Source organism: Monodelphis domestica, chromosome 2, assembly GCF_027887165.1.
Source record: "Monodelphis domestica isolate mMonDom1 chromosome 2, mMonDom1.pri, whole genome shotgun sequence".
Classification (NCBI taxonomy): domain Eukaryota; kingdom Metazoa; phylum Chordata; class Mammalia; order Didelphimorphia; family Didelphidae; genus Monodelphis; species Monodelphis domestica.
Genome location: NC_077228.1, coordinates 400611941 through 400625489, shown reverse-complemented (window position 1 = coordinate 400625489; position 13549 = coordinate 400611941). Strand labels below are relative to the sequence as shown.

General features: G+C 34.3%; 1 protein-coding gene across 5 annotated transcripts in view; it reads left to right on the top strand.

Annotated features, from left to right (window-relative positions):
• Positions 1-13549, top strand: part of PTPRK (protein tyrosine phosphatase receptor type K) — a 734435-nt gene that overhangs the window by 258645 nt on the left and 462241 nt on the right. For all 5 annotated transcript variants that reach the window (XM_007484536.3, XM_056818748.1, XM_007484539.3 and 2 more), the window contains exon 3: positions 12841-13112. In XM_007484536.3, coding sequence (XP_007484598.1) covers positions 12841-13112 — 272 coding nt within the window. The remainder of the gene's footprint in view (positions 1-12840; positions 13113-13549) is intronic.

Below are 13549 nucleotides of genomic sequence, written 5' to 3'. Positions count from 1 at the left end.
GGCCAGCGTCCTTCCTCCAAGAGTCTTCCAGCCAGAGATTGTTTGAAAGGACCTCTCTCAAGAGCCTCCAGAGCTCCTACCCCAGAGGGACAGAGCCCCTCAGAGGAGCTCCTCAAGGAGCTCTCCTTCAGAATGGGAATCAGAAATCCAGAATCCTTTGTTCTTCTCTGAGCTCTTATTTTTAAGGGCAAAATCTTCTCTGTCACCTCCCCTAAGTCCTTACATCTACCAATCACTGTAGATGTTTCTAAAGGACCACCCATTTTGAATTCACAGCTGAGTAGTTTTAATCTCTTTAGTAAATCAGGAAAAAATGCTGCTGTGTTGACAAATTTCATTAAGAAAAAACCTCTGAATAAGTTATCACCCTTTTAGGTTAAGTAGTTTACAAGTTGCCCCACCTTTATAGGTACTTAGTATCCCATTGTATCAATTCTAAAACAGTCATGACTCAAAGAACTTCCTGTCCCTTCCATAAGCATGGATCAAGGTACTTTCATTAGTTAGCAAGCAGTTTTCTGCCCTAAAGCAGTCTTAAGTCTGGTGGAGCAGGGATACTCCCATAGCTAGGAGCCCCCACACTCAAGTAGAGTTCTCACCATCTGCTAGGGAATTTTTTTTAAGTAGGCAATTCCCCAATGGGGGAAACCCCTAACATTCATAAGTCTGAGAAATTTTGAGGTTTACAATTTCCTTCTTTATATTCAGATCATTCACTCATTCTGAGTTTATCTTGGTGTAATGTGTGAGATGTTGATCCAAACCTAATCTATCCCATACTGTCTTCCAATTTTCCCAGCAGTTTTCATCAAGTAGTGGATTTTTGTCCCAAAAGCTGAGATCTTTGGACTTATCATAGACTGTCTTGCTGAGGTATTGGAGCTGCACTCTGGAGGCTTTGATTGGATTAAAGACCAGCAGTCTGTGGGGGAGGGATGTTGGAGTTTGACCTTCCCTGCCCTCTGAAGACATTTGATAGGATTAAGTCTGTATTGGGCTCCATGTGCCCTGAGGCTGAAACCTCCTGGAAGGGGGAGAGCAATATGAAGTGTCTCAGGAACTTCAACTAGGATGCCTGCTCTGGGCTCCTTCTCTAAGTCCTTACCCACTGCCTCTGTTCCACACTCTGAGCGTGGCACAGCTTTGCCCACAAGGTACTCCTTCTAGACCAGCTACTTTGCCTGCCCTGAGGTTCCAGCTGCTGCTGGATGCTTAATGCTCTAGTTGGGGGATGGATCCTTGGACCTTCCTTCTTCCTTCCCCTTAAACTGGAGTGTTCTTGAATTCTGGATTTTGGGGGTGTACCTTTTAAGTTGAGTTCAGCAGGAGGGTTCCTTGGCTCTGTTTTGTTGTTGGGTTTGCTTTTCAGTCCCCTAGAAGCATTTAGTTTTTAATTGGTAAGGAAGGGTTTTCAGAGGTCTGAACTTTCACTGCCTCTACATTGCCATCTTGACTAGGCCTCCCAAACTCTTTGAATGGGAAATGAAGGGTAAAGAAAAAGTATTTATAAAATTCCTGCTATGTGTCAGGCACTGGGCTCAGCACTTAACAACTTCTATTATATTGGATCCTCACAACAACCAAGGGAGATAAGTGCTTTCACTACCTCTATATGTAAAAATTGAGATGGTTTAAGTGACTTACCCAGGGTCACAAGCTACTAAGTTTCTGAGGTGAGATTTAAATTCAGATCTTCTTCACTTGAAACCCTCTGTTCTATTTACTATACTACCTACTTATCTGAGGGGAGAGATACCTTACATACCTTACAGAGCTAGAATGATTTTGACTTAGCATTTAATCAATTGTGCCTGGATGAGATTATGAAGAAAAGGGAGCAATTAATGAAGACAGTTTTTGAGCATGGGTGACTAGAAATATGATGGTGTCACTAATAGAGGTATTTAGCATAGTGAATCTGATATAGTAGTAGATGTGTGTGTGTGTGTGTGTGTGTGTGTATCTCCACTCATCAATCCATTTAATTATTTATATTTTGCTTATTTATTCATTTATCCATCTATCCATCCATCTATCTATCTATCTCTCTCTCTATCTATCTCTCTATCTCTCTATCTCTTTCTCTCTCTCTCTCTCTCTCTCTCTCTCTCTCTCTCTCTCTCTCTATCTATCTATCTATCTATCTATTCATTTATTTGCTTATTTATTTGTTCTTTGGTACCAGCTACTTGCCTTGACTCCAAGCTTCCATACTACTTTGCTAAGATGAAGGAAGTTACCTTATTCTCTCTGGATTTCAATTTCTTCCCTTGTGAAACTGGGAATGTGGTGGGGTAGAGGGGCAGGAAGAGTAGATAAAATATAAAGACATTTCTACATCCATGGATAAGTTAAATGTTCACATTAAGAAGAAAGGACAGATTCTGGAAACCAGTATAGAACTCTACCCAAAAAGCTATTAAGTTAAGCTTTACTCTTTCACCCAGTACTACCACTAGTAGGTCTGTACCTCAAAGTGATCAAATAAAAAAGAAAGGAACACTTGCATGCTAAAATATTTTTAGTGACTCTTTTAGTCACTACAAAAATTAGAAACTGAGGGTGTGGTCATCAATTGTGGACTTGCTCGCCAAGTTAGTGTGTGTGTGTGTGTGTGTGTGTGTGTGTGTGTACACACATGTGCAGTCACGTGTGAGAGAGGTACTACTGGGCTACAAGAAATTTGAAGATGATGGTTTCCAGGAACTGGAGATTTATATGATCTAATGTAGAGTGAAGTAATCAGAACCACAAGAACAATTTAAACAATAACAGCAATATTATAATGACATTTTAAAAAGACTTAGGAACTCTAATGAACACAATTTTGAACACAATTTTGAGTCTATAGGATTCAAGATGAAACATGATACCCACCTCCTGATAGAGAGGTGATAGATTGGGATTAAAAAAAATTTTTGGACATGGATGATGCAATAATTTTGCCTTACTGTTTATGCTTGTAATAAAGATATTATTTTCCCTCATTTTCTCATTGAAGGGGTAAATAGGAGGGAGAAAGAATACAGATTTCAAACACACATACACACACACACACACACACACACACACACACACACACACACACACACACACACACTAGGGGCACTATATTCCAAACCTACCTGAAACCTTGTATATAAGTGAACATCTGCTGCCCCCCACATATATGCTTTTTACCTGTTCCTGTGCTTTGGCCTGGTTCTCCATGCCCAATGCCATACTCTCAAAAAACAAACCCTTAAATAAAGTAAAAAATAAGTTAAAGTGATAAAAGGTGAAAGTGAAAGTAGAAGAGATGATTCTAATACTATCAGCACCATGAATTCAGTATATAAATATAGAAATCACCATGCTGGAGACAAAGGAGACAAATTTAGATAATCCATGATTTCAGCTCTATGGAACCTACATATTATATTTAAAACAGCGATCAATTCTTGAAATACAAAATCATTCACAAATAAATAAAGGTATACACACAAAGAAAATGAAGAGATGAGGAGGAAATGTTATTGCTGCATCTGAGCTTCCTGGTGATCATAACTAAAATCAAAAATGGGTTCCCAAAACTTACCCAGTGACAGTAATTGAAATCTCCAGGGTTTCCCAGTCAGGGTAAGGGCATTGTACTTCCAGGGTTGATCACTGATCACTGATAACTGAAATTGCAGAAAACAACCTCAAGTAAGGAAACCATAACTATTTAATTTTGAATAGGAAGAAGTAAGTTTGAATGGAAGATGTTGAGTTGAGTTTTCAACACTACTAAGTTTTATATAATGTCTGTCTGTAAATTTAGGTGAAGACTTAAAAGTAGTAGTTAAAAAAGTTTGATTAGAATTTGTGATTGGTCAGAGATAGCGAGTTTGGAATCATGATAATAATAATACTCCAGCTAGGTGTAGGCAGTGAAAATATTTTTATTTCCATTTCATTTTTGAGGAAATTATGACTTAAGATTAAGTGATTTGTATGCTTGTCAAAAGTAAGAGTTTGACATAGATAGATCTCTCTTAAATTTCTCTCTTAATTTTATTTTCAAAGTTTCATTGGTGACTTAAAAAAATTGTAGTTTAAAAAATAAATTTTACTAACTCCAGTTAGCCCTTTCCTATAATCCAGGGAAAACCAGTTAAGTAAAACTAACAGGTTGGCAGCATCTGACAGCATATTCCTTCATCACCAAAATCTTTACCTTGAACAGTGGAAATTGTTTCTTTACCAGTGCTACAGGACTGAGATTTGTCCTTGTGTTAATTTGTATTAAGCTGTCTTTTAGCAATGATTTCTTTTATCTAACTGTGGTCATTGTGAATACTGCTCTGGTTCTTCTAAATGTACTCTATATAAATTCATGCACCCCACCCACCCACCACCCACCCCCGGGAATTCCTTATATTTGATAAAGAAGAGAATTTTTCCTAGTACATTCATGTACTTGTTTAACCACTTCCCAAATGGTCTACTTTGTTGCCATATTTTTGTGATCACATAAAATGTCTGGGGTTTAGGGGTATAGTACCTCACTATCTGGAAAATACATGCAGAATTTAATTGGCTATCACATTGTATCAACAATGAAGTCTGAATTTTTTAATTTTTTGGAGTATTTACAGTACTTCATATGCATTTATAAGTTACTAAAGATCTGCTTTTCTAATTTTTGTGTATGTCTGCTGGTTTTTGTGTTCTTTTCACAGACTAACTTTTTACTGATTTTAACTTAAAAGAAGATATTTTGTATATTTATGGTATTAAAAGATAGAATATGTTCATATTGTACATTACTTTACATATATTTTATGCCATTCTGAGTTTCTAAATTTTTTCTGCATTGTCTCCTGGCCTTTGTATGCCTTCTGCAGCTTCTACACAATGTCCCCCCTAAATTCTTGTTCAATTTCTTATGCCAACCATATATTGAAATTGCAGTGGGGAAAGTTGCAATGAGGAAGGAATACTTGTATAATATGGGCCTTATCTTTCTTTTCCTTTCCTTTCCTGAGTTATATACCAAGGAGAGGTATATCTGGGTTGACCTCATTGTTTTGTGATCTTTTCCCCTATAATTCAAAATTGTTTTCCAGAAGAGTTGGATGGATTCTAAGTCTTGCAACAATGTATGTGTGCCTAATCAACATCCCATAGTTCCTTAAATATTGACTGTTTCCATCTTTTTTTTTAATGTCAGTTTAATTCTCCTGAGTCTTTCCACATAGTATAACAGACTGCCTCTGAATGGAGGTGATAATTGGGTCCAGGAGTGGATAAATAAAAAGAGAAAGAAAAAGGTCAAGGACACTATAGAAGTATTGGTAATTGGTAAAGGAGACAGAAATGGAAAAGTCAAGAGAGGAAAGATAATAGCTTCAAGTGTACCAGAGAAGGCAAAGAACTTGAGAGTTGGAAAAAGGCCATGAGATCCATTGACAAGGAAGTCATTTGTGATTTTGGAGAAAAGCTTCTATAGAAGGGTGAGGAGAGAAAGAATTATTAAGGATTAAGAGTTAATGTTGGTGTGGAAGTTGAGATAGCTGCTTTAGACAGTTATTTTCCTTTTTTTCATTCTTGTCATATTCCTTTGTCATAGCATTCATTAGTCCTGACCTTGAAGGTTAATTAAGTTAATTCTAAATTCCTTTGAAGAGTAACTTGAGGGGGAGGGGGAACTCTTTAAGAAGTGTTCAATACATACAGTATAGTGATCACTTCAGTTTATATGTCTTTAAATCTCTTGTGCTTATTATTATGGTCTTTTCTCTAACTATTGTTTATGATATGAGCTGCCATGTTATCTTTGATTTTATTTTCAACAGTACATGGGTTTTTGTAGTAGGCTCTTGATTATCAATACACGGTTGGTCTGTAGGATAATATAAACATTAAAAAGAAGGTAATATTAGTTCAGCTTACCTTTGTATTGGGTATTCTTGTATTCCTGACTGTTAAATTAAAAAAAAAAAACTTAAACCAACTATTATGGAAAGAGGGAATCCTCTTTGACATTATGTACTCCTTCTTGGTTTAATGAAAGAATAATTTAATATCTAATGAGAGAGGATCAGCCTTGAGTTCTACCTCAAAAATTTTTGTGGGTCTAATCTTCTAATCTCTCTGTACCCTAGTTTCCTTATTTCTTAAATGGGGAATAATAATATTTATGGTATCTATCACATAGATGTATTGTGGGGGATCAAATAAAGCAATTGTGCTGTTTTTTTTAAACTTAAAAGAATTATATAAATGCCAGTTAATTTTATTTAAATGTACTTCCATTTGAGTTTGCATTGTTATAGAAGAAAAAACATTAATAAGATGTTGAAAAGTGGAAACAGATAATGAAGAATGCAGTGCATTTCTAATTTAGCTTCCTACCACATGTTGTACTTCTCTTTGAATCATTCTCCATATTTCTTTGAAAGTGATATCTTTAAAGCATATGTCCAACCATATTACTGTCTTCTTCTACCAGATCTGGTTTTCTCTTTTGGGGTATAGAATTAAATGAAAACTCCTGGAATTTGAATTCAAAGTCCTTGCAAATTTGCTTCTGGACTATTTTTTTGAATTATCTTTGATCCTCTATGGACTGGATAAATGGGGCTATTTGCTGTTCAATGTGTATAATACTCCATTTCTAGAATTTTGCATAGGGTGTTGCCTCATGCCTGGAACTCATTCCTTGTTCTTGTCTCCCTTAAAAATCAAAACTCAGTTCAAGTGATATTTCCTTAATGAGGTGTTTCCTGAACCCCTCTTTTCTTAGCTACTAGCACTGCTCCACCTCAAAATTACTTTGTATTGACCTAGTATATGTTTACCTTCCCATCAGGAATGCAAAATCTTAAATAGTAAGAACTGGGGTTTGACTTTTTTTGTCCTTGCAACCCATAGAAGAACCGAGCATAGTGATTGACAAAGAATAATGTTTATTGATTTATTAACTTTTGAGCAGTATTCTCTCTGAAGTATTGAGGGAAGAAGCTTTGTATTGTTCAATTGTTTCAGTCATGTGCAAATCTTGGACCCATTTGAGGCTTTTTGGCAGGGATACTGGAATGGTTTATTGTTTCCTTTTCCATGATTATTTTAAAGATGAAGAAACTGAGAAAACCAAGGGTTAAGGCCCTGGCATTCTAGAAAAATTAAAAAAAAAACTATTAAGTACTTACTATCTGCTGTGCACCAGGCTAAGTTTTTTTCAAATATTTTCTCAATTGATTTTCTCACACACACACACACACACACACACACACACACACACACACACACACACACACACACACCCTCAATAAAAAAATACTATTATCTCTTTTACAGTTGAGGAATCTGAGGTAAATGAAGTTTAAGTGACCTGTTTAAGGTCACAGAGCTACTAAGTACTTTAGGCCATATTTAAACTCCAATCTTCATGACTTTAGGCTCAGCTCTCTAGCCTTCAAGGTTATTCAACAACCACTGAAGGAAAAAGTAAGAAATCATCTTGCGCATCGTTAGCAATTGCATGGATTTCTGTGTTTGGAGTGTATTGATACAGTTTTTTGATGGAAATAGCTAGTTCCATAAGGCACATTGGGCAAATATACATGAAGCCAGAGTCACAAGGCAGGATTTTCTGTTCCCCTTTTTTAATTTCCTGTTATAGAGTGATTTAGAGATTATCCTATAGATAAGCTAACAAATCTTACTGTAGGAGTTTGATATAATTTTTCAAACAAATCAGAGAATTAATATTTTTCTACAGAAAATTTCTAATTACTGTAGTAATTAAAGTAGCATTAAATACACTTGGAATATTATTGTTAAAATGAGTAATTCTCTTTCTTTGAGAATTCTTTCCTTGTATTTCTAAATTTGTGATTTCTCTAAACTGATCATTCTTATACATCCTGCTCATTAATCCTTAAAATAAAAGTTAAGCAAAATAATTACTTAAGATATCATTGACTTAAATCTACTAAAATGGTGGAAAATTTTAAAACAATAAAGATAAAAAATAATAATTTATCCAAAGTTTGTTTTAACAATAAAAATAGGTAACAGTAAAAAGCTAATTTATTATTCCTTCTATTCATTATTCCTTGTAATGACCCTTACCATCTAATTGTGAATTGATTGGGAAGCCATAATTATTGGAGGTCTACAAAACTAACTTAAAACTTTCTTTCCATCTTCTTTTTAAATGAAAATCTTTCATTGGTTAAGTTGGCGATATTCCAAGGACATCTTGCTAAATCAGTTATAGTGATTACAATCATTGTTTCTCTATGGGTACCCAAGTAGAGCAAAATCCCATATCTTTAGGGTAAGTCATGAAACAAGCCATTTAATTAAAAAAATATTTTTCTCTCAAAATGGAAATAGTTGTTTTGTGTAGAATTAGAGAGGCAAGAACTAAATGAAGTCCAACTGCCTTTTCCAATATAAAAGCAAAGAAAAAAAATGAAAACTCTTGTTTAATAACATGAGACTATCACATGAAATATATATGAAAGTAATAGATTAAAGGGAAATTATGAATGAATTTCTTAATCATCAGGCACATCAAACAACTTTTCCTAGTATGGTGTATTGTGATTTGAGGGGAGTTTGTGTGTTTAATTTGATTTAAAAAAATTTTTTTGGGGGTAGTGTGCTTTGCTTTGTTAAATAACAGACTTCTGGCTGTAGGCAAGGTGCTGTGCAGATAAACTTGTACCCAAGATTTGTTGTTCACTTATTTTATTCCTGTTTGACTTTTTGTAACCCCATCTGAGGTTTTCTTGGCAAAGATACTGGAGTGGTTTGCCATTTCCATCTCCAGCTCATTTAACAGATGAGGAAATTGAGTCTAGTAGGATTAAATAATTTGTCTAGGCCACATAAATTGCTAAGTTTCTGGAACCGTACTTGTACTCGGGTTTTCCTGACTCTATACTTGGCCCTCTCTATCCATTGTGCCACCTAACTGCACGCTACACTGATAATATAGCACTTCAAAAAACACATTCATGTTATTTTGTCAGCTCCATTTTTCAGTCAGTCACTAAACATTTATTATTCACTTAATCTATTTCATTTCCTTTATTAAGTGCTAGAGGTTCAATGCAAGGCAAAAATATGTTTCCCACCTCTTAAGGATTACACATTCTAATGTTAGATATAATATTCAAATCACTACTCCCAGTTAAAATATATATTTTGTAAATGGAAATTAATATCAGAAAAAGGTAATGAGGGTTTGAGGAGACCTTGGATGGATATCACTGTATGCTTCCAAGTTACTAAATTGTGTGTATTTTTTAGACTTAGCACTTCCACCATTAGACATATACCCCAAAGTGATTCAAGGGAAAGGAAAAGGTTCTATATATAAAAAATATTTATGACTACCCATTTTCTAAGTGACAAAGAACTAGAAAATAAAGGGTGTCCGTTAGTTGGGGAATATCTGATCGTATTGTATGGTATATATTTACCATGGAGAATTTTCTTCTTTTTCCATTAGTTACTCTGCTTGGTTTGAACTCACATTAACATTATATCTCCCCCCAGGGATTAGATGAAATCTTGTTACTATATGTAGACTGACTCAGCTTTTGACATTCAGCACCTTCCCAGGTCCCTCAATTGCCTTTCCCCTCTTATAAGAGGGCTGAAGAGTAGAGAAATAAAGTGTTTCTAAAGCTTCCTTGGTAGAGGTTTAAGTCCTTTCCAAGTAACTGTTTTTCACCAATGATTCCATTTGATTTTGATTCAAAAGACATTGTTTCCTACCTCCCAATCCCCTTTAACTTCCTATTGTATATTATCTTTTCCCCGTTAAATTTGTAAGCTTTCTTTTTCTTATTTGTATTCATAGTGCTTAGTACTTTATATGCAATAGTGCCTGGTAAATAGTAAAAAATTAATATATGTTTATCGATTTGCATGAATTAAATATAAATATCATGGAATATTATTGTGCCGTAAGAAATACATACATATATATATATATATATATATATATATATGTATGTATGTATATAGTCCATTTCAGACAAACCTATTTTCACTTGTATAATGTAGTGTAGAATGAAGTGAGTAGAACATGGAGAACAATTGAGTATATGATGACACAAAAATAAGTATTTTTTGAAAGATTTAAGAACTCTGATCAGTTCATTGTTCAACTTTTATTCTGGAAGACCTATGATGAAGATTGCTACCTAACTCTTATAAAGAAATGATGAACAAAAATACATCATCAGTGTTGGAATTTGTTTTACCTTACTATGCCTTTTTATGACCAGAGTTTTGTTTGTTTTTCCAGTGGAAAGAGGTTGGAGAAAACAAATCCTTGTATCCCCCCCCCCAAAAAAAATTAAAATATCTATAAGCATTAAAGGTCAAAGGAAAAAAAATTGGTGCTCATTGGTGTATGTATTGACTTGGAGGGAGACATATCTAGAACCACCAGGAGGCTATTGCAGTAGACTAGCTTTAAGGTGATAAGGACCTATTATCAAGTTTGGTGGCTATGAGAATGTAGAAGTGTTATACTAGAGATGTTATGAAGGTAACAGTAATTATAGTTAGTAATCAGTTAACTGTAATATAGCTAGCACTCTAAGGTTTGCAAAATGTTCTTTAGATATTTCAGTTGAGCCTAAGAACCATGGGAGATAGGTGTTATTATTATCATCATCATCATCATCATCATCATCATTTTTCAGGGAGAAAAAAACTCAGGCAGAAGTGAAGTGAATTACCCAGGATCACACAGCTAGTAGTGTATGAGGGAAATTTGAACTCAGACCTTTTTGGTTTCAAGATCAGCATTGAGCCACATACTTACCTATGGAAATGACAAGATAACCCTAGGCTTTTCTAATGCTCAAATGAATTTGTAGTTTGTACTAGCAATATGAGAGCTTATTAAGAAGGTCATATTTCATTGAAAATCATTTCTTCTTCATACTATACTTTTCCAAGCCATCCAATACCTCTACCCCCAATCAAGTTTTAGTGTTCATTGTTTTAACATATCTAGTAAAACTGGAAGTCTACTCATATTGAATTTAATTAATCCAACAACCATTTGTTAAATCATCAGCTAAACAAGGCATGATGTTAGATTTTTGGGGATCAGACTCCAAAAATAAACAAAACTAAATCCTATACTCAAAGGAGCTTACATTCGATTAAGAGATACGTGTTTATAATTCAACAGTACAAAGAAGACTGAACAAGAGAGAGAACAATGATTATTGGAAGAATTAATGATGATTTGGTACCATGAGTCTTGGGACAAGTTAATGATTCTAAGAGGAGGAAGGAAGTATATATTCCAGACATCAGAAAGTCATAGAGATAGGAGTTGGATTTATTTATAAAACCAATGAAGTTGTAGATTAAGAAACAAACCCATTTAGGATACTTAGAAAATTTGAAGTATTTGACATGTTTTAGCTTTTTGAAAGTAATAATGAAAAGATTAACAATTAGAAAAATAGATTGTGAGTTGTGATAATTCCATGAATTTGAATTTTAAAATCTTATTCTGCATAAGTGGTATCTTGCCATATAGAAGGCAACTGACTACACAGGAATAAATTTTACCTAGAATCTATAAAAGCATCAAAGAATCTTCCATTGACTAGCTAAATCTGTGTAGTTCTTTTAAAAATGGGATTCATTTTTTTTCTGCGAGGGAGGAAAATGGAGGAAGTCAATTGATTAAAGCTTTTTTTATGTTACTGATTTATTTGGAAAGAAGTATAATTAATTATCAAATACATGGAGTCTGTGTTGCCATGTCTTTACAATTTCTCTTGCCCATTAAAAACACCCCTCAAAATCTTCACCTGTGTTTTGTAAATCAATATTTCCTGATTTAACACATAGTTGGAAATAAAAGTTTTTGAGTGTTATTTTTATTGAACAATAACTTAACATTCAACAATTTATCTTGACAGAATTGAAACATTTTAAAAGATATTATATGCAACTTTCTCAGAAAGGGTATTGGTTTTCCAAATGACCTCATAGCATGAAATATAAATGAACATTTTTGAAAATATAAACAGAATTTGTTACATACAGTAAAAAGCAAACAAAAGGCCACTAACTTTCAACTGAACTCTGAGTAGCTTGTAGTAAGTGGCTTAGAAGTAATAGAATGTGAAAAAATTTGCCCAAGTCATTCAATTGTGATAATTGTTAACCATATGAGATGATCCTAGCCAATGTCAATCAAGTAGGATTGTGAGCATTTATTTTAAAAGGACAATTTTTCATATGTTCCTTTAATTAAGATTTGTGTTATGGTAATAAATACTTTTATTAGATGGATGTGCATTGACTTCATCATAAACAGAAGAGGAGGGGCAGCAAGGTGGCTGAGTGGATAGAGAGCCAGGCCTGGAGATGGGTGGTCCTGATTTCAAATCTGATTTTAGATAGTCCATATCTGTATGACCCTGGACAAATCACCTAACCTCAGTTGCCTAGCTTTCACCATTCTTCTGACTTGGAGCCAATACATTCTATTGATTCTAAGACAGAAGGTAAGAGTTTAAAAAGAAAACAGTAGACAAAATTTGTGAATCTAGTTAAATATAGAAATACTATGTATTTATAATGTGCATATATATGTATATATTATGTGTGTGTACAATCATGTGTCTCATAAATGTCACTTGTTGAATTAAAGAAGCCCAAAAGAACATGCCAGTTTAAATTGGTATATAGATTGTTTTCCCTTTTAGAGTATTGAGCTTTAGTTAATAAGTATCTGAGTTCGTTAGCTTTATTTTCCTCAAACCCCATTTAATTTTCCTCATTTTTTTGTCTCACTTTTGTTTCATGTCATTTCAGGATCCTACATGGTGGTGGATTCCTCTAATCATGACTCAGGAGAAAAAGCCAGACTTCAGCTCCCAACAATGAAGGAAAATGACACGCATTGTATTGATTTCAGCTATTTGTTATATAGCCAGAAAGGAATGAATCCTGGCACTTTGAACATATTAGTTAGAGTGAATAAAGGTCCTCTGGCTAATCCAATTTGGAATGTGACTGGCTTCACTGGTAAAGACTGGCTTCGGGCTGAGCTGGCAGTGAGCACCTTTTGGCCCAATGAATACCAGGTAAAGTTATGTGTTTTTTAAAAAGTATCTTCTATTTGATTTTATGGATATCTTCTACAATCAGAATGATTGGAATCAAATGCTTACCTTTTTGGATATTAGTTAATTTTTAACTCTGTTATATTATTAAATTAGTGACAAAACTTCAAAAGAAAATGAGATAAATCCAAACTATATATTAAAAACAAATTCAGTGTTAAATACATTTGAACTATTTTGTAAAGGCTATAAGGGGGAAAGGAAGGGAATACACTTACATAGTGCCTATGAGGTACCAGCTACTGTGCTAAAGTGCTTTACAAATATTAATTGATTTGATCCTCACAATAACTCTGTGAGGCAGGTGCTATTGTTATCCTTATTTTACAATTGAGGCATCTGATGAAATCAAAATGCATGTGAAGTGACTTTGACATGAGCTTACAGCTAGTGTGGGA